This window comes from Falco punctatus, assembly GCF_963210335.1.
Source record: "Falco punctatus genome assembly, chromosome: 7".
Lineage (NCBI taxonomy): Eukaryota > Metazoa > Chordata > Aves > Falconiformes > Falconidae > Falco > Falco punctatus.
In genome coordinates, this window is record NC_137587.1 from 31,389,549 (window position 1) to 31,412,402 (window position 22,854).

A 22,854-nucleotide genomic window follows, 5' to 3' on the forward strand; every position below is an offset into this window, starting at 1 on the left:
TCTTTCCCTACATTCCTAGTTTTGGGGAAGAGCAGGAAACTGAATGGGCTGAACCAAACTAAGATACAACATATTTTTTGCAGGCATAGAGGGGGACAAAAAAAGTAGTAAAAGCCCAGCTCCTTCATATTCCTCACCTGCTCTGTATATCCTGGTTCTCATCTCCATCCTAAAACCAGTAAGAGGAAAGAAACAACATGCTCCTGCAATTATGAAACCTGAGAAGAGCTGAAGACCCTGGGACCTACACAATGACTAGAGCTAATGAGCTAATGTTACTTTTATGTCAAGCAAAGGAGATGAAGACTTTCAAGTAGGGAGGGGGTGGATAGGATAACGCTTCTTTGGAAGAGTTGTTGGAAGAGTCAAATTGCCAGGCAAGAGGACAGGCAGCTACGAAAGGCAGATGACCTGCACTAGAGTCCAAAATAAGTTGGTAACTTGAAGTTTTGGGAAGTGGTATATGATGTCCCACAGACACATGCTCTGGAGAGCAGGAGTGTCTTTAAGGGGGGGAAAAAAAACAGAGAGGAGACAGAAAAAGCAGTCTCACGATACGGTTATATTAATTTTCAGTGTTATTTTTTAATTTCATCATCATTTAGAGGGGTTGATTCAGGCCTTCTGAATATATGGACTATGCTGCTGTCTACTAAGCACTAGCCAGCCCGTATCAAGAGAACAATGTGCATGGGTGAGGGAGGCGGGGGTCAAAGTCATTCAGTGGGCTTTAAATTACTGCTCCACAATCCAGTTTCAGGAGGCCTGCCTCGTTTGGGACAGCAATGCTTCTTCCACATGACTTTACCCCTGAACCTTACAAATGAGGCAAGCACCAAGGGAACAAACACTGACTAACCAATTCTGCTCACTTCACACTGCAAGGAATCAAATAAAGGAACGAATTAAAGCTCAAGCTCCACAGTGAAACTTGCTACAAAGCACAAACAGTTCATAGCAGCTGTTTGAGGCTGTGGGCCCTTGGCGCCTGCTATGTATGGTGATTTTTACATTCTCTTCTACTCCCCAAGATTGTATTTCTAGCCTGGACCAGGGAAAGGGAGGGGTGGGTGAAAAAAGGGGGCAGTCAGCAAGGCAGCAATTTTCTCAAGAAAAATAATGAATGCAGCTGGCCGAAAAAACTTCTTGCACAAGTACAGAGCAACAGGCTAATTCTGTTAGAACTATTAGCATTTCCCAGGAATGAATGTTTACTGTAGTGAGGTGTCTAAATTAAGGAACATCAAAAAAAGGCAAAGTAAAAGCTGATAGGGAGGGGATTTGTTCCATATTCCAAGAAGAGTGCTTCAAAGCATTTGTTTCAAGAAGGTTTTAACATCCCTGACACTTCGGCAATGAAACCTATGCTCCTACAGCATTGTCTTGGGGGTGCATGTGCAATATTCAGAACCTACTAGAAGTACCAAGGAAAAGCTCGTGTACATACTGAATGGGAATGCCAGTCCATTCTTCTCTATAAGCTGCAAGGTATCTTCTCCACAGGCACTTGTCAGCTCCATAAAGGGTGGTGAACAGATCCTCTCATCTGCAAGACAAAAAAACCCACAAAACCTCAAATGGAGATAAGGGATTTAGCTTCTCAGCTGCATCATTACCAGCTCTCTCCAAGTGCTTCTTGATAGTCAGCTTTACTTTAAAAGTTGATACTAAAGCACCAGAAAGATGATCAGCCAGACCTGAATTTACGTTTCTGAAAACATTTCAGAAGATGAAAACCCCAATTTTCAGATAATCTAAATGGAAATATGAAGCCCGTATTTCCAAAGTTAGGCAGCAAGAATGATCACCTGCTTAGGAATATGTAGCGGCACAAGACCTAGCCAGTGAGGTGAAAAGCAATTGAGATCTTAGCTCTTAACGTTATGCCTTCAAGCACAATTTCCTAAAGCATTTTACAAAAACCTGAATGGTCAGCAAGCGTGGCTGGAGTAGGCAGTCTCACAAAACCATATGTACTGTAGGGCCGCTCAGGTGGCAGATTCCAGTGTGCAATACTTCAGCCAAGATGCCAGCCATGTAATACATCCCACTGTCCATTGGGACCTCTCTACCGTGAAAGCAGTGCTCATTCGGGCTGGCAAAGCCAGTCAGAACACTGCTGAGACACTGAGACACCTTGGCAAGACTGCTCAACGGACTTTGGTTAAGGAGAAAAAACATGGGAACGACAACAAAATTTAACAGCAGTTCTGCTCTGGAGTGTTCCTGCTCATATTGTGCTTGTTCACATGGGGTTGCGGGAAGGCTGGAGTTAAAACTTGGCCGTCTTAGTGATTCAGTAGGTTGAAGCGCTCTAGGATTCCTGTCCTGTTCACTGTAGCAGAACTTTGATTACCCCAGCAATGCAGCAGGAAAGGGGATTACACTGCAGGACTTAAAAGTACTTGAGCATAAAACTCCACCGCTCAAAGAGGGCTGGGCTGCAATTTCAAGTGCAAAGAGAACTTTGGCTTCAGCCATCGCTCTGGGACAAGTCAGCGGGCCCCAACACTTTCAGACAAAAGCTGTGCACACATTGACAAAGTCAAAGCCAGAACATTACCCGAGTAAGAGCAACTATCCCACTTAACTCCTCAGTGTGTGTAGTCCTACAAGTACTGCCTCCATGGAGTTTTAGCTGCAGCCAGGTTAACTTTGGAGTCACAAACAAGTCACAACTTGAGTCAGCTGTGCACTACTGAACTGCAGTTCAGAACAGGTCTGTCAAAACTCACTTCTAAGATTAATTTCAAGAGAAATAGCGTGACACCTTTCTCCACGAAGCAACTGGAGACCAGTACAAACGGTGGATGCAACTATATCTGGCAAACTTAAGTCACAGGTTTATATCAACCAGCAATGTGTCTTGAAAATAAGCAAAACTTGACTGTTATTACCACCCATATGTATCTTGGCGAACACAGGGAATCCAAACAGGTGGAGGGTACACTGTGCAGATGGTGCAGAAACTGAAAAGTGCATGTAAACTCAGCAAAACTAACTATATACTCTGAGAGAGCCATGCATCCAGAAACCACTTCATAAGCATTGTTCAGATCCATGCTTTTCACTTCATTATAAATAAATGCTTATGCATGTTCCCTCACACAGAAGAGAAAATTGAATCACTGAAAGTAACTGAGAGGCAAAACTCTCTACATTTTGATATACATATCTCAATGCATGCATCAATGCTCTGAGAGTATCTGAGAACTCTGGCCATTAGCAATACTGAAATCTGTGAAAAGAAAAGACTATTTTCAAACATCCTAAAAGGAGCAGAAAGATTGATGCTTTGAGGTCAACCTCTACAAAGCTAAACAAAACATCCCAGACTTCAAAGCATTCAATTTGCTGCTATGAAAACAGAAAGCAGCATCCAAAAGTGACAGGTACTGTAATATTTACAAGCCTTTGCCAGAGCAAAAGTTCCTTAGTTGAACGAATTTAAGGCATCAGATTCAGTTTACTGATACTTGGGAACAACTTTGGCTTGGCAGCTCTCCCACCCATATGCTTAAGGCTCACAAATAACTTTGCCTTCAGAGTGCAGATACAGAGACGTATGGTTCCATCTCACTTCCCTCCGTTTTTCTCCCATGCAAACAGGAACGGGAGACAGGGAGGATTCAGTGTTCCTGCAGATTACATGACACTTGCATGGGGAGATGAAGGAAGGGGCAAACAGTAATTTCTTTAACTTAGAAAAGACCACCTGGATCAACAGAAAGTAGCAGAGAAAACTCTTAGCATCTCAAATTGCTCCTGCTGACTTTGCACAGCACTGGCATTTTCTCCACCAAGAAGGTAATTCCAGCCCACTGAAGCCTCTAAACCAGACCATTAACTCACAGCCAGACCTGAGGACAAACAAACCCTTGCTCAACACAAGATCTCAGCACAGCCCACAGCTAGAAAGCTGCTGCTCTGAGTTTAATCGCAGATGCTGCAATTCTGAAGACAGCTATAGGCTTAAAGAATAGTCCTCCAGCTGCCAGTGACGATCTGCTCCTCCTTCCCAGGGTGGCAAACGTGCTGAAGCTTTCTCTCATCACCAAGCTCCTGCTACCAGTGATAACACTCTCAGCACACCTTCTCTGCACTGTGGTCCAGGACAGACCTAACTCAGTGGCTGAGGGTCAATCTCAGTACTGTTCTACATCAGCACAGAACCACACCACACAACCCACAAAGTGCAAACGAACACCCAGTGCTACACTGAACCCTCCCCTCTCCTCTGGCTAAGGTAAGCTGCTTTAGCAGGATCTTACTGAGCTGCTGTCAAGTGCTGGACCCTTGGCCACTGTCACTGTTTATTTACAAACCAGCAGTGACCAGTCAGCAAGGGAAACCACTGCCCAAAAGGACAACAATAAATACACAAAAAAATAAATGTAACAGTCTAGAGTTCAGAATGGGTAACGTAAGTCTTACCCCACCACTGACCGTTTGCATTGCCACTACAGCCTAACCCTCCAATCTAAAACCAAGCAATATTCTTACTTGAATCAGAGAGACCTAGTGTGGATGAAGCATTTCTGGAAGAGCAGTCTGAGAACTATTAAAGTATGAGGCCACAACTATGGCATGACCCCCACAGAGCTGCAATAGCTGTGCACCGCTAGCAGAAGTGACTCTGTGTCAGAACCCAGAGCTGACACAACCCAGAACCCATGCAAGGAGCTGACACTGTGGCTTTTCTACCATCAGTACTCAGCTCTGAGCTATGCATTGGGATGCCACTGACTGGAAGAGATGTCTTCTAAACCAGCAAATTTGGAAAAGACTCTGCCTCATCTTCTATCCTCAGCTATGTACAAGTTCCCTTAAATCCTAAGAGATGATTAAAAATGCAATTTCTATGCTTTCCACTTTGGATCTGAAACTAAAACCTCAGACAGACACAATAAAAAGATAACCATAACTATGAACCCTATCTTCATGCAGCCTTTACTGAACAGAATAGTATCAGCAGGAAAAATCTCTCCATAAGCCAAAGGACTGCTGTGATGTAAGAGGCTGTACATTTTTACAGGCCACACTTAGTGGCATTTCTTTCTTTTTCTAAGTGCCTGGTAGTGTCTCAAAGACCTGCCTTTGAAATACAGCCAGGACTCCAGATGGACCATGCCAGGTCTAGGACTGCCAACTTAACAGCAACAAGGAAAGACGCTTCAGATTTCAAGAGGGTTCAGCTCTCACCTCAGACAAGTACCAAAAGTATTTGTAGAATTTCTGTTGTTTGAAACAACACATCATAATTAAATTTAAAAGTCAAAATGTTGTCACTGTGTTCCTCCCCTGTCTTCATCCTAATTTTTATTGTATGCCTTGGCACAAACTTTGTGATGTCTGCTTTCTATATTTTCCTTAAATTAGTCTCCCTTTTCTTCAAGATTTTCTGCTCTCACAGGGAGCTCCCTCTCTCCTCTCTGTTACCTTCTGCTTTTTTTCTCACCCCCATCCCCGTTTCTTCTCTATGCAAGTCTTTTTTTCAACTGTCATTTCTGTTCTTTCACTGCTACCTACCCTTTGTCACCTCTGAATGGAGATCACAGCTAGGATCACATTCATTGCAAATGCGGGGGGGGAGCATGCAGTGGGACCTCTGAAGACAGCAGGGAAGCTGGCACTAACAGGTCGTGGGTGACAGGCAGCAACCACCTCCCTCCACACAGTGTCAGGGCAGTCAGCTCTGGCACATCCTGCTCTGGGGTGAGCTCTGTCAGAGCTCTGCTCCATTCCCATGGCACAACAACATTATTGTGAAGGTGGAAAACATGACTGATGAAGGCCAGTTTACAGGACGAGTAACGCAGCTAACCAACAAGAGAGAGGTGAAACAGTACTCAAACCAGGATGCTGGTGTTAAGGAGGGGATTATTCTGGATGAAGTTCAACAGTAGTGACAGGAGCAATGGGATGTGAAGATGGGGAAGATGCAGACTAAATACCGGCGGGGGAAAAAAGTTTTCTGGCAGTGAGAACTGGTGGAAATCTTTATGCTTAGGACTTGCTTTAGTAAGAGGTGTTGAGCAGTCTCCTCCACCCAGAGCTCATGCACCACTGGTGGCCGGCAGACAGGCTGCCAAACAGTTACAGGATACTCAAACCTCCCAAAGGAAGAAGGCACAAGAAACCACACACTCCCACTCAGCAGGGGGCAAAACAGAGGAAAAGTAAAGAGTGATACACGGCTGTTCCCAGTTGAACCAAATCTTAGGTGATAGTTAATGGAAACCACTGTGTCAGGGCTGTACAAGACAGTCCCTGGATGGTTTTTGATGAAGGTAGATAGTCCTTGCACTGCAAAAATTTGAGAAGTACTGACACAGAGGACAGCTGTGAATCACTGTGGGGAAAAAATAAACTGTAAGTACAGAAGAACCATAAAATAGCTTCCTATTTTATCTCCTTACGATTTTGGAGAGGTAAGACAACAAATAACAAATTGCAGATCCAGTACTCTGCATTCACAGATCAACAAACTGCATTTCCTTGTCTTCAGAAAAAAGAGCTTAAATAGAGAGTTTATGGTCATCTGTGAGGATAGCTCAAAACCTGTGGCCAGGAAAAAAAAGCCATGAGGAGGCCACTGCCTATTAAACTTCAGATTTACAGTCTCAGCTCTCCCTACGTCATAATTCACTATCCTTCACTATCGGGATTAGGAAGCAGAACAGCCAGGCTGAAGAACTAGTGTTTATTCCCAGCACCACCACCCTCTCGCCGCCAAGACCATGACCCGGTTACCAAACATGTCCTGTGTCTGAGTTCCCATTTGCAAAGTGGGGAGAAGGCTTCGACTCCCCTTGGCGAGGTAGGGCTTTATGGAGCTGATTTAAGGGAGTTTCAGGAAAAAAAAAACCTTTTTGATGTTACTGGGATCATTACAACAGCTGAACAAACTATCCGTTTTAAGCTTCAGTCTGAGTATCAGCAACCGAAATCCTGAGTATTACTGGAAAAACATAAAACATACGGTCTTTACTCGAGAATATCCTATCTTCTGACCAGGCCCAGTACTGTCTCATTATCAGCATCTTCTCTGTTTACACACAGAACGTTACAAGACCACCAAAAGAGAGGCATGCTGAGGACAGACAAGGGAAAGGTAAAAGTTGGTTCAGTGAATTTCTGAAACAGGTGAAGGAAGGAGCAGTTTGTCAAAGGAGCACAAGGTAAGGCCTGGAATCCCACAGGTGTGCAAAAGACATGGCCCAAAGCACATCAGTGCGTGATACCCTAATGCTGCTTAGCAATTACAAATGGAGCACAGCTTTCGCCCGAGTTCTCTCTGTGGCTGGAAAGGCTGCCAGAATTATTTCTGAAGAAACCAGGTGCACAACCTTCATATTGTACAATGCTCTATCCAGAGAAATTACAAAGCTGTTCCTGAAAAGTGCTGGTCTCTGCTGTAAACACTCTTAAGATAAGGAGAAAACATCCACGTCAAAGTCAGGACCGTCTCAGGTCAGTCATCATCCAGCACTCACAGAGCAAATGTTAAGCCTTAAGCTATCTGGAAGATTTACAGCACACGATACCAAACTCTGAACTTCCTACTTTGTTGAGAAAAGCCACTCTTTATTGGAATAGTTAGCTCTCTGATTCAAAAATGCTTAAGCCTCTTTAAAAATTACTGTATTTTCAGTAAACTGCGCTTCACTGCGCCTTCCACCAGCTTGCACTCCGGCACTCTGTTCCTGGGGGGACAGAGAGGATGCACAGCCAGGACAACGTCTTATTTTCCTAATACAATAAGGGGAGGAAACCCGAACTTCCAGCTCACCCCGGTCTCCTTTCAAACAAAAAAACCAACCAACCCACCAACCACACAGAGAAGCCAGCAGGTTCTCTTTTTTTGCTGAAACTTACCTTGAAGGTATCTTAATTTAAATCACTGCATGACCGGGTTTTTTTGCCTTTCAGAATCCCTTTAATCACTGTAAACTTACCATAGCTTTGAACTGTCGCTTCTGCTAAGGTTAAAAATTGGTATGTCAAGGAGTCAGCCAAGCTAAACCAATCCACAACTTCATAGCAGCTCAGCCTCTGTCATCTGGAAGAACCCCTTCTCACTCCTTCCTCTAGTAGGTAATTGTGTGCGTCGTAACGTTAAGGTAGGTGCTTCGTAAACGGCACAACTTTACTCATAAACCCCACAACTTTACAGAGTGTTCAATCAGGTTAATTTTAGCACTCCTGAGCTGTATTAAAAATACTCTCAAGTTGTTTTCCCTTCCCCTCAGACATATGTGTGCAGGAGGAATATCAGCAGAACAGATTTAGTTCAAACGTATGTCAATCACTGAAAAATCAGCCCATATCTGAATACCCATGTGTTTGCATCTTACCCCCACATCTGTGGGGGGAAAATTCCAGTTCTCATATAATACAGCTGTATTTGGGGAGCATGTGGCAGCACATTCCAAAGACACAAGAGGGCAGAGCAGACACAGCTTTGAGGACATCATTTTAACTTTACCTTAGCTTGACATAAAAGGAATTGTGCACTGAGTATCTAATGTTAAATGGAACATTGGCAGAGCAACAGTCTCCATTTCCAATAAAGTAGTGATTTTGAAACATCTGGTCAGTGAGTGAGGAAATCTCACAATGCAATATAAGTAAGAAACTATTCAAAAATAGTTTCTTAAAATATTCTTAACTATTCTTAAAAAATAGTTCAAAAAAAACTATTAAAAAACGGCAATAACTTGCCATTTCCATGCAATTTAGGAGTGCTGATTATGGTTTTTGAACATGATGAATTCAGCTTAGATTGATGAGAAATTATAAAAGATAGGAAGAAACAAAGGCAAAAGTCAAAGTAAAGCCAACCTGATGGAGTTTCTTCCCCCAGCTGAACTGTTCTTCAGAGACAACCATTTGACAAAGCTAAGGTCTGTACAGAATCATCCTCTATCTTTTAGATCTACACTTCCCTTTTATGCCCACTTTCCTCAGCAAGCAAAACGCTCCTTTCTGATGCCTAAGAAAGGAATCCACCTCATCTCTTGGCTCCTCAGGCTGAAAGAGGCAGGTTTTGCAAACAAGCATTCAGCTCTCATGGTGATGGAGCCTCACGGGTACATGGCAATAGAGGAGTACAGCTACAGACATGCCTTCAGTTAAAACAGACCTGTGGTGAAAGACGTTCGTTGACACAGCTGATAAAGCAAGCTCATGGCAATGTAGCAAGTTAAGAGCTGAAAGACTATCTCATGCAGGAGGCAGAGCAAGGGCTAGGATATGTGTGTTCATTATCAAATAGCCTCATTTTTCAATAGGTAAGACCAGTTACTCACCACCTTGCAAATGAAAGGGACAGGAAGCTTTGCAGTTGAATTTAAAAAACCCAGCACAAGCGTTTGAAAAATGGAGCACTTTGGTTATATCTACATGCTTACCGTACACAAAACCTAAAGCCTATTTCCTGCCGTTTGACAGTGTTACCCAAGAGACTGGACTATCTACCAACTTCAATTCATCCTCCTCCGATGAATACACGTTTCTCAGTAGCATCACATGCAAAGGCTTTAAAGGAGGCACTCTGGCACTTCTGACCACAGAGAAGGGAGGCAAATGGACTGACTTCCCAGGAGAAGGAAATAAAACTTCTAGTGCTTCTTAGACTATGTGCAAAGAAGTTACCTCTGTGTTAGGCAAAACTCTTTGACAAGTAATGACAAAAGGTGGAGAAAACCTGTTAGAATGACTTGTTGACATGGTAACATTTATTCCTTAGAGCACTGAAGCTGTATCAAAACTTGGGGAATCACTTAACAGGCCAGAGCGTTTCCAATGTTACAGAAGAATGAAAACAATTTTCCTCATCAAGGAAAAGACATGAAAGTCAAAGAAGACTTTATCTGCATTTCTACTCCAATAATGTTCCACTCGGAACCATGGCATCGAAAGTATCGATATCTGTGAAACCCCAAAGGCATTTCCAGAAGACAGACAATGCAAAATCGCCTCTGCGTGTCTGCTCTGTATTAAAAGGCAAACGTCAGGTTCCAGATGAATACCTGAACTCTGATTAAAGCCAACTCAACTGTCTCTAAACAGTGATTTCTATCTGCTGTTTCTTATGTTTACCCATATATGTTGGATAAAGGAATAGTAATTAGCACTGACATCCTGAAGCAACAGAAGTCTCTGATTTTAGTACTCTTACCAGCATGGACTACCCTAGCACGCAGAACGATAAATGAGCCTCGGACCCAAGAGCCAGTGTCCAAATACAACTCCTTCCTGTGAAATACAAAAGACATCTAATGGTCCACTGCAGCTGATCTCATGCCTCCTCTCCACAATACTGAGCTAAGAAACTACTGAGATGAGTACAAAAACATTTCCAAGCTAAACTCCAATTTGCAGACTACACACCTCCAGGACAGGAGCTGGTCTCATGCTGGTGTGTATCCCCCTGGCCCAGATGGTGGATGAGAACAACAGATAGTGGTGTGCACTTCCCTGTATAAACACATAGAGCCTGAAAATGGCCAGGCAGTTGGAGCAAATAATATTGTTATATACTATATGTTGGAGCTTGAAGGAAAGGTGTGAGCATCAGGGCCCTCATGTGCTTGATCAGATAATGTAGCACCAAAATTGCTCATAACCAACTGATGAACATGAGAAATTCACAGCAGGGAGAGCACCACTTTGCTCCAAGCAGTGGGATGCTAATCATACCTAGGAATCTAAGGTAAGCTTTGAAGGCCCAATACTGAATTCCTTACTGATTTTATCTGCATGTAACTCCACTGACTTAAGTGAGTTACCTTCTCGCAGTTGAAGAATCAGTCTCTCTGTGTCTTATACAGAAGATACTATGTAGTAAAAAAGAAAAACATCAGTGAGTATATGCATGGTAAGGGGCATGATGACAGACATGATGCAGGCAGCTTTTTCTTGTCCATGACAGAGTTCATTCGCAGACATTAATGCACCCAGAAAAGTAGAGCCCACTGAAGCTCTTCATAGCTCTAATCTAAGAGGGTTGATGGCCCTTAACCAGATCAGTTTAATGAGCTTTTGGAAGCTAAATCCTGGGAGAGACTAAACAATGCATGTCCCATGCTTTCAGTAAATACCACTTCCAATCTATACATGCTGGGTCAGAAGCAAGGTAGCAGCACATAAGGAGTGTGAAATAGTGACAAAACTCCCTCAAAGGTACAGAGGCATCTCAGGGGTATGCTGGAAGGGGCTCCAACGGTATCAACCAAAGCCTCTGTAGTACAGCAAGACTCCTGCAGCAGCTGTGCTGCAGCTCGAGCCAGGGAGGAAAAGGGCTTCCAGCTCCTGCTTCAGACCATGCCACCAGTGCCAGCGGAAACATGAAGAACTATTTTACTACTTTACCAACTCCTGCATATGTGAGCGCAAATTTAAGTGCAAAAGGTTACATGGAGATCTATAAAATGCAGCAAGACCTTGGGATAACACTGAATAGTAGGAGAGGCATATCACTGCCACTGCACTGCTGAGCAGGGCTGACAGCAAGCCCTGTGGCTGAGCATCTCCAGTCTACTATGTTGTGGGTCTGTGCTGTGAGGTCAAAAGGATTTTCCAGACACTTGGTGACCACTGATTTCATTTGAGTTTCATTATGTAAAGCAGCTTCCCAGAACACAGCCATACAATAGCAATGCCCTTCTTCCTGCATCACGGATGAAACATAAGGACATGGTATTTCAATAAAAACAGTGGAAAGCACTGCTTAATCTGAAACAAATACATGTTTAAACAAGGACAGAGAAACCTAAGCAGAGACAAATACCAACTCAATAACATATGCAAATAATCATTGCTCCCGAGTTTACCTGTAACATGGGAAACAAGAAGGTAATGCCCTGTCCTAACACTGCCTTTGCATGTGTTAGTAAACTCTTCTAGCATATGGGGGCTTTTATCTTCTACACTGCTCATCACTCAGAGCTTGCACTTTGTGGTGTGGAAAAAACACCAGCAGATGAAGAGGTCTTTTTATTAAGAAACATCTTGTATTTTCAAATTAAGATCTTAAAGACTTGTAGACAATCCTGAAACACTTTGGAAAAGTATAACTGTGAAACGCTGGTTCTGGCCTCGAAGGACTCTGCTCCTACACTTGTTTGTGACAGCTTAACTGAAGTACAGCACACCAAAAAAGGCTGTTGCTCACTGCAGGGACTGGTGTGATTTGATGATTTTTCTGAAGTGAGGTGGATAGGGCCCACCTTGAAACCTACAAGAAGTAACTCCTGAGACAAACAAGCTACATCTATTTTAAACACCAGAAAGAAAAAGAGCAAAGACCTATCTACATGGGAAAGCTTTGTCGGTGTATGTTTTCCTGTTATAATTATGTTAGTATAACTCTAGAAAGGAATGCATGCACACCACTTTGCTTACATTGGATTAGTTTCTTCCGTTAAAAAGTCTTAGTCTTCAGACAGCCCGTACACTTTTTTTCCTAAACAACTGCAAAACACTCTGGGTAGATACTGCAGCGAATAGCACTCCCACGCTGGCTCCCAAACGGTCAAAACACTGTGCAATGCCTGTGAGAAGATACTGGGAGGCAAGGACCAGCAGTCCTTAACCGCTACCTTGAAGTCATGTTGTTTTAGGGAGCTGACACTATTTCTATGCTGCTGACAGCCTGTAAGGAGGAAATCTTGTGCACCAGGATTCTGGCTGGCACCATGAAGCAAAGGTAGTGGCTGCTGAACTGGAAGAGGCCTGCATCCAAGCTTGGTATTTCTGTGGATGTCACCTACCAAGACGCAGGCCCTCTAACAGTACCCAGAACAAATCGGTTTCTATTTTCTCTTGTGCTGTCAGGCTGGGTCTTTGGCCCCATCTTTGGTGCAGTCAGTGCCCAAGTCCCTGGTTTGATGCTGGGCATGCAAAGCAGCTAACAGCTGCCAGAAGCCTCTTACTTTTTGAAAACCTCAATGCTTCAAAGCATCAAGTCCAGCATTTGATTTCCTCCGGTAACACTTGGGCAGGAGGGATATGGCAACAAAAGGGCAGTGGGAGGAAGGACAGCTCCACCAGAGCGGAGTTCCTGACCGACATGCCAGCACACATGGCAGCACCAGGAGCCAGGTGCCCTGCAACAGCAGCCTGCTGGGTATGGCTGTGAGCTCTCAGGAGCCACGTGCTAAGGGATAACGTGAGGGAAGGGGGAATTAATCTCACCTGACTCCAGCCAACTTGTCTATGCGAGCTGTCTGTGTACCAGTGTAGTTAGAGGAAATGGGCACATGTGGACAGTGATTTATACATTCAATAGTTTAAGATTAATAACTTCTGGACATACCTATCTCTGCTCACTGAAGAAAAATGTAGACTCTTGGTACTGAATATATGTGTAACTTTTACCTTTTATAAAGATAGTTTCATGTCAGGTGCAATGAACTGCCCTTTGCTGCCAGACAATTACCTTCACAAAGGCAGCTGCAAAGTAATCCTCCTGAAATGTGCATTCCTGTCTTGCCGGGAACAATGCTGACCTGTATAGCCTGAATACACAAAGAAATAGAATTTTCTGGCTTCAGTTACTACACTGACTCCTAATTCACGAGCCTGCTACCATCTCCTGTCTAAGCAGCTTAACAGCAAAGGCAGAGGAGATGTCCGTGTGCAGAAATGCCCTGAAGGGAAGCCCAGGAAGGTCACAGAGCTTGTGGCCGATTTCCTCAGTTTACATCTAGCAGTACTGGCCAGGACAAATAGATCCCTGAATTATATTCACCACTTTGGCAAAGATTAGCTCTCAGATAAACTTACTAGTACAATTTTACTTGTTTAAAGGGAAGAGCAAACATCACCCTGGTCCACCTGACCTGGAGTGTGCCTGGTTTCATCTTGGGCTCCTCAGCACAGGCTTGCTGCTGCTTATTGAATGTTTTGCTTGTAACATATTATCATTGGATTACAGCTTCTGGTCTGGCCTAACTGATTAGTATGAAGTCACACAGTGAGGGGTGGTATCTTTTTCTGTGTAACTCTTCGTACTGCATTGGGCTGGAGGAGTCGTACCAGCCTCTGCAAGTAGTTCCCATCTACTGACATAAGGACCGAATATACTGAGGTACACTTTTTTCCCCCCATTGGTTTATCCATTTAAGGGCTGACGTAACAGCTATCTCTGTCATGTCTAAAAACCAATTAATCAGGATTTAAGGTACATGGGACATGCTTTCCCTAAAAATCAAAACATTCTAAAAATTGCTATGCTTTCCACATGTCATAGCCACTTCTTAATTACTCTCTTCTTGATCCCCTCCCTTTTATGAATGCAGAACAGTCACTGTCTAAGCCCTCTCATCCTGGGGGTTCTTTCGTTAAAGGACTGTCCACAGGTCTTCTTACACATTGCTGGTTGTCCTTTTTGTCCACTCCAGAGTCCCACCTGCTCTTCTAGCTGATGACTCTGCCCTATCCACCCCTTGGCTACTCAACACGAAGGGGGCTGAGAGCACTACAAGTTTGTAAGGAAATAACAAGTGTTTCCCCTTTCACAACAGCCAGTGACAGGGCACATGACAGTGACTGAGAGAGGGACCCTCTGGAAGACGCCTTGAGTCACACAGACACATCCATTTAGAAAACACCACCATGCTTTGTGGCTCAGAGTGTCTGATCAGTGAGGAGGAAAGCCCCCCTTCTGTTCAGTGTCAATTTCCAGTTTTGACCAGATCCTTTCCCAAAGGAAAAGGAACATCCTGTGTCTTCAGGACATACACTTCTTTGAGAAGTAAATAGCTGCAAAGACTTAAGAGTACTTCATTTGCACTTGCTGACTATTTTCCAATCCACTTTTTGGTGGGCAACAATGCTGCAAAAGTATGTTGAAATCCTGTGCTCTACATAAGTTATGTTCTGCACGAAAGAATTAAAAAGTTACTAACAGGATAAGTGAAACCACAGGCTAAACTATTCTTAATTACGTTGTAATTGAAGCATTAAAGACTACCCAGTCAGAAGAATGCTCAGTTCACAGAATACCAGTTGTAGGATCTGAACTCTGCTGTGTAGGTGGATTAGGAAGTTATGGAAAGAGTAAATTCTTGGCTAATTTTCAAGGAGGGAAACATTGCTAAGCTCAACAAGCTAGACAGCTCTCAGCATGACCCATCATGGTTTGTATAAAACATCTTTGATTTAGTAGACATGCTATTTCCTTTTTGTCTGATCTATTTAATGACCTTTTTCCAGGCTTCGGGAATCCGGGCACTCATTTTCTTTCTGACAGACTGAAAAGGGTCTAGCAAAGTCAGGGCCAACAGAAGATGTTAGAGACAGAGCATTTCCAAAATGAAGAACATATCCACAGGTCTGGGAAAGCTAAATACTTCGAGGCAATTAGTAGATTTCTGAGACATGTAGTCATGTCTTTCGGTCAAAACTTTACTAATCTACTTCCTAGTAGAAGAAAAGAATTAGCTTGTGTTTGCAACAATTAAAAAACCCCAAAAACCCACAGAGTAAATGCTAAGATGAAATTTTTCAACTAGCTAAAATGCAGGCAAAAGAATGCTCATAGAAAATTCAGCCCTCTCTTACTGATGTCCATTGCATTTACACAAACTTTTTCAAATACACAAAGTTTCACATGCACCAAAGATTCTTCCAGCATCCCTGGACTATCCAATGGGGGTTTCATTTTACTGCTAGCGAAGATGAAGCAGAACCTGAGTGAACTGACCAAAGCAACGACCAGTTTCAGCAGCAGGCTCCAGCTCAGGATGTACCAGCATTTCTCCCAAGCTGTCATACAGCAGATCTCATTTGGAGATCTTTCCATATTTACAAAGGCAGCGCTCATCACCACTCTATTTTACAGACAGTGAAAACAAGAGACAAAATCCTAGAAGGACTCCCCAAGAGACAGCCTGTGGACAGAGGTGGAAAACCTCATCTTTTGTGCCTGTCTGAACCAAGAACTTACCAGTTCCTGGATCCATCCCGAATCACCAGCCACTCACAATGCAACAGCTGAACAATGTTTGTCGAGGCATTTAAGTATAGAGAAAGGAAACAAATACTGAAGTGCAGTGAAAATGTTTGTAGAACTATGACCAGCACATTGCACATGAGTATGAGCATTTTAGGTTATTCCGAGAATGCAGAACATGATCCTAAATAACGCTAGGATTTGCAAAGATACATAACACAGACACATAGCTCAAGCTTTACATGAGATCTCCTCATGTGTCTGGAAGTTCAAATCCTCCTTGTCCGTTTGTTTTGTTTTATTGTGATTACTAGAGATTGCTTTTCTGGCCTGTGTGCCCACGCACGATTTCACGTAACTGTAACTGTGCCACCAGCACCACAGAGGTATCCAGATGAGCTCAGTTCTATAGAGCCTCTCAAACACAAGGATCTGCACGTCAGCACTCACAGCACTTCAGAAACAAGCAGTACACATGCTGTACAAACACATCAGTTCTCTGGGGTGGGGAGGCTGCTCTTCCCAACTTGAACTCCTGTTTGGAGGAGATGAGATTATGCAAACACAAGACTTCAGAGACCATGGATTTGCCCTGACAAGAACATTCTAGCTTTTCTTCCTCTTCCTTGAGGCCTGCACTGGTGCTATTTGTTAGCACAAACCCAAGCGCCACGTGTTAAGCAGCAAAGCAGAGTACATACAGCTTTTCTGGGTAATTTCTTCACATTACCAGAGACAAGGGCAACAGAAGACATTAGACCACTGTGGACAGGGTGCTGTAAAATTCAATACTGCTAAAAAGGAGTGATGTACCTTCTGTCTCATGGGGAATAGCCTTCAAAACCTGACCTCAGCAGCTTCTCTCTGAGTTGCAGTGTGGAGGAGGGTACTGCTCCTGCTTCCCAGTGCTGCTGAATTCAGCTCAGCCAGAAGAGGAAAACACTTGGGAAGGAATGCTGCATATGCCAAACAAGGACTGTTAGCGCCCTACTGGGACACCACCCCGGCAGTACCAGCATTTGCTTTGTTCCAGTAAGTCTGACTATTAGTCACATGTATGCACCGACTGCAGCAGCCGAATGCTGTAGTTAGACATACCAGACTTGTACAGGCAATTCCAGAAAATCATTCATCCAGTGCCAAAATACAACCTGTTGCCAGTTACAGAGCAAGATTCTCACTCCATGAGTAGGGGCGATATTTTGTTTCCCAAAATGTACCAGGAGTCAGAGACGACACAGGACCTGAAAGCAGGCAGGAACATAGCACAGCTCAGCCTGACAAAGCACTTGTCCTTGGGAAACCCTTAGTTTAGCAGAACAGAGGAGGAAATGCCCTGAGCACTCCTTGCAACGTCTCCACAGGAAGAGGAATTGATTATACTGCTGAACTGGGAAAGTGGAAAAAAAAATATCTGTGTTCAGAACTAGAGAAACACAGCAGGTGCCAGTATTTTCCAGCCTTCAGACATGTAACATCAACATTTCAAGCTTCTCCATCAAGGGTTTAATAATAAGTCTCTTCAGGTTCCTTAGGAATTGTCTGCACAGCAGAGTACAAAGGCAGGAAACTGCCAGGAGATTTGGTGCTTTACTAAAAGGGGAAGCAGAGAACATTCCAAGTTTCTTGTGAAAAAAAGATGACCGCACATTGGGTAATGCTGCAAAGGACACAGCCGCAATCCTGATAGTGGTTAAGCTATCATGGCTTTTGAAACTGCCAGGGGGCCACAACCAAGGTGACAAGGTACCAGCAAAGAGCACACAGCAGTAAACTTACCTCACTGCTGCAAAAATCTGTCACTACTGCTATTTGATTTTGCAGACCACTTTCATACCAATACACAAAGGAGCGAGGCACTCCGAGTACTTCATTCATCTGACAGCAACAGCTCGGGCTTCCAGGTAGGAACAGTTACAGACAGAGATGAGACAGTTTAACAGGACTCATTTCCTGCTGCTCCTAAATGAGAGATTGAGGACGTCACCTTGGGTTCAGAGCACTTAACACAGTCATTACTGGACTTCTGGGGCCTGTAGAACTAAAGTCTTTCATTTCCTTCTGTTAGCCCTGTTTAGAGCACAAGGACATGGGCTTTAACTCCAACAGACTCACGGAAGGTAAACATTAGCTCTATGGCTGAGCAATGAGGAAAACCACAAAACCAGAAAGGCCCCTTCCTTCCCAACAAGCCCTCCTCATTCACCTGCATTTTTCTGGTGTGAGGCTGGGGAAGAAGGCAAGCATGCCCCACAGCCCAGGAGAGGACAGGACACCTGTGACATTCAGACATACTTGACCCTAAGCTATCCATGACAGTACAGCAATTAGTGTGAGGATGTGCCACTGGAACACCCAGCGGGAAACCAGTGCAACCACCTCGCTGGAGGAGCCAGGGGCTTGATCCTCCTGTGGCGTCAGGACTGAATCCTACTGCAAAGGATGCAACCTCATGGCCACGGAAGGCAAGCAAAGTGGGATCCTGAGGAGGAGGGCACTGCCGCAGCTTCTGCTAGCTAAAACAAAACAGAAGACAGGTCTAAGCCAGGGCATACTCAGGGCACACAGCTGGTAACTCGGCGTTTTTTGAAAATGTAACTCTTCTACACTATGTGCTTTATTCAGTTCTTATTCTTCCCCTGTGAGGCTGAGCTATGTGCTTATTTGAATTTGCTTTTAAATCTGCAGGATGACCCTTGCTCTGTATACCATGAAGCAGTAATTACGTTCATTTTGGCAATGGTTACTGGTCTGTTACTGAAATGAATACCCTGTCCTCAATGCCGTTTTCTTAAGTTTGCCCGAGTAGAGAGTATTTTATAAATAAATCCCTGTCATCTAGCCAATACACTCACGTTATTTTCCGCAATATTGGTGTACTTTTATAGCTCTTCCCGTATAAATACTTTGCAAGTCTATCTCAGACAAGAAGAAATTAATTTTCTGTATGAAAGGCAAATAGTAGGTTAGATGTTCACCTAGCACAGTGAAAAATGAAGCACTGCAAACACATTAGTGCCAACTGGGCAATTATAATTTCTTTACTTGCAAGAGTCTGAGAGTTAGGTATGAATGAAGTTACCACCCTTTCCTCTCCCCTTTCTGTTTATGCTACTAAGCAAGAAATCCCAGAGAAGTCTCAGAATCCACATTTCTAAGAAGCAACTTATGATTTTTAAAGGATTTTCATTTATTACAGGTTATGATCACTTCTGCACAGCCCTGTACTCATTTTACTTCAGCCTTCCTCAAAAAACACTTAAGGATTTTAATTTCATTTTAACCTTTGCATCCCATTTCAAAAGCACTTACATTCTGCAGCATGAGTCTAGCAATTATGTTGTGCCTTACATAAAGTTGCTAAAATCCAGGGTTAAAACACAGTCAGCCAAATTTCAGACCACTTCTTCAGGCGAACACAGCCCAGGAATGGTTCAAAAGCCACCCCTCAGCACAAAGTGGGGTCCTCACAGGCAGCATACCACCTCAGCCAGCAGGTACAACCTGCAGGCACCAGCACCAACCCCTTTAAAATAACTTCACATGCATTACATTCCAGATGCTCATCAGAGAAGCCTAGAAAGATGTCAGCTGGCTTTTTATTTCAATACCCATCTGACTACAGTACGACCAATAGGAGGAATGACAGGGGATGGGACTAAACACAATGTGCACCAGCTCATGGGTTTCTAGTTATGCCCTTAGGCTTATCCTAGTCCACAAGAGATGAGTGGTCTAAGAGACCGAAAAGATTCATCTAACTGGGATCAGTAAGGTGTTTTTCTTCCCCAGAATGAGGCTCATCCTTTGTATTCCAGGCTTGCAGAGCCCTGTAATGTTTCCGAAGGATGGAAACTAAGATGCAGATTTGTAGTGATGGGGTATGTGTTCACACTCTCCCATAGAAACTGCTCCCTCGTATTCACTTTGTTTCTCTGTATTTTGTTTTTCCTTCAGTTTCCCCACTTTTTCCTTGATCTTTGCCAGGCTAACCTTCAGCATCCCTTGCTCATTTATTTTGCATTTCTTTTTTTTTCCAGCATCAGGATGACACCTGATCATAACAGGACAAACCAGCAGAGACAAAGGCTAGTGGTACACGTCTAGGGAAGAGTATAAAACCACAGAAAGCATTGTCCATGTCATATCCCATTGTAGCAGCCACTTAGGGACTTCTTCAGGGAAGTAAAGGGTTTATCCATTCTCAATAGGTTTTTCTTCATCAATCTCTTTGCTTTTTCAAACCCACACAAATTGGCATTCACGACATCCCGTGGCACCGAGCCTCCTTGTTTAGCTACGCAGTATAGGATAGTGAAAATGTTTTGGTTTTTTTTAAGCTTACCACCTACTGCTTTCATATTTACCAGAAGAAACAACACATTGCTGTTCCCATTCGTCATCAGCATGCTGCTCCTGATTCACAGAGGCCTCCATTGTGCTCCTCTTTCAGCTGCTTCAAGAAGTTTTGAGTTCCACATTTCAGTTTGATCAAATTCTTTGCCAGTGAAGCTACTATACAGAAAAGAACGGGTCTGGCCACTGTAGTGAAACAGTTCACTAACACAGTATAAGTTTCTGTCAAAAAAAATCTTTGATTTTGCCTGCAAAGACTTATGCTGAGTCTTTAGTAGAGACTAAACAGGACAGACAACCAGATAATCTTGTATTCATTGCACAAGACTTGGAGGGAAAAAACAAATAAAGAAAAAAAAAATCACATTTCCCTAAGTTTGATTTGGGACTTCAGGTTACTTAGATTGTGTTTCAATGTACCACGTTATTACATAGCCCTTGTAAGGCTACGGCAGTAACACTGAAAGAAAAATCAGATTCTTGGTTGGAAGAAGTTGAAGATACACAAGAGAATATTATGCTTGTAGATGCAGGTCAGGTTTTGAACACAGTCTCCTACAAAAAGTCCCCACCTCTCATATTGAAGTGCACTAAACCATTAAGCCTAGTTACTAAGAACTAGAAACTGTTCTAAAAAGACCATGAAATACTTATAGTTAGCTCTTCATTTAAATTTTCTTAGTTCAGAAGAGAACCCATCTCAGCAGTTGCAATGAAGATTAGAAGCTGTGCTTACACAGTTACACAGCATCAAACATATATCACATTCCTTTTGTGTGATTTAGAAAACTAACCAGAGGCCATCAAAGAGATATTCTGTAGTACCTATGCAGTTAACTCAGGTTGTAAATCCTCGCACCCTTGCAATTCAGAAGGAGGGAAAAGACTCCTGTTACACAAAAGCACTGCAGGCCCGGCTCAGAATTTGGTAGTGCTGGTCTGACCAACTTTCATCCACAGTTGTGTCTAGATGTGAATTTTCAAAGACTAGTATGCAGGTAGGCAGGGAACAACGTTCAAGCATGATACCTGCAGGGAATCAGTTTTCTTAACACCCCCCACTGCCCAGATACACCACATACACCCGACCCTTCCAAAACCCCACTTGCCTCATTTAAAATAAAAAATGCCATACTATGCATGTTCTGCTCATCAATTCCAATAAAGAACATTGGCAATAACATAGCTGGAAATAAGCTTTAACTTCAGGTCAACTTTAAATCAAGAATCAGATTTTATAGCTGGATTGGGTTGAATTCTTTTTGTATTCATTCTATAGCAGTAGATGTGTCCGGTTTGGGCCTCATCTTGGAAGAATCAGAAAGCTGCTCAGATGTTGGGTTTGAATCCTAGAGAAACTCCATACAATACTCTCACTCCCCCCTCCCAGAGGAGATGTACTCAACTCATTACGCTGCAGCATGAAAGGAACCAGATCTGTGTAACTCCCTTCCACAGCCCATCATCTTCCTTTTACCTTGAAAAGGAGCTGTAAACGCAGAGGCTGCTATGATTCTGAGCTAACAGATGCTCAGCAATAAAAGCTACCCATTAATGGGAAAAAGATACAGCCTGGAAGAAAAGTATGTTTCTCCTGCATCATGCAATGCTCATAGCTAAATGCAACCATGACACAGAAATAACCTGCCCCCAGCAATGCGCCACACAGCACGCTCTGCACAGTGAACACAGAAGGCTTCTGCTGCTTTAGGCTTCACCTGCTACAGCCAGGCATAGTATTTCAGGACATTGTAAGACTGAAAACCAAAGCAAACAAATGTCTCCAATCTCAATAATATCACTTGAATTAGTAATTACATCAGAGGTGCTGGTTCTCAGCGGAGTTGTCTGCAGGATGACGGTGAGAATTTGGCCAATGGGCATTTTCCCCCTGTGGAAAACCCTTCAGTAAGGGTACCATTGTTCTGTACCATGAAGGTCAGCACTAGCAAAAGACAACTCAGGAAGCCTTGTGACAAACAGCAGACCCATCCCGATATTATCTTATCCAGCCATCAGCTAGAGATGTCTCAAATAGTAAATGCAATACAAAAATAACAAATAAATCCTATTTTAGGAACAGCAGTTCTCTGGCCAACTCAGCCTACCAAAGTTTAGCTGCAACCCTTCACAGACACATATATTAAGCTTAATTAAAAAACAAATATACAGTCTGGTTTATTTGAACAACATTTGGTGACATATCGCCAGCCCACGGACTTTTCCTCCCCTACATCAAACTCTGGCTTTAGCATATGTAATACTTCATTCTGTGCAGACAAGTCTTCCTACAGGATAAGGATCATTACATTAAATTATCATTAATTTTAATTACCATGCTATCTCAACTCTAGATATGTTGCCCAGCCTTAAGGATATGTTTTGTTTCAAAAGTACAAAGCAGTGTCTCTCTTGCCGACTATTTTTAAAAGCCATGACATTTATTTAACCCTAATGACAATCAGTATAAAGGAGAAAGCTAAGTCGCACCACTGAAATAGTAAACACCAAGTTCCCAGCGATATTAATCTTTCTCT

At 43.2% G+C, this 22,854-nt stretch overlaps 1 protein-coding gene across 4 annotated transcripts in view; it reads right to left on the reverse strand.

The window, feature by feature from the left end:
- The window catches only part of ITPK1 (inositol-tetrakisphosphate 1-kinase), a 150,230-nt gene that overhangs the window by 20,939 nt on the left and 106,437 nt on the right, over nt 1-22,854 (reverse strand). For all 4 annotated transcript variants that reach the window (XM_080396737.1, XM_080396739.1, XM_080396736.1 and 1 more), the window contains one exon: nt 1,448-1,546. In XM_080396737.1, coding sequence (XP_080252863.1) covers nt 1,448-1,546 — 99 coding nt within the window. The remainder of the gene's footprint in view (nt 1-1,447; nt 1,547-22,854) is intronic.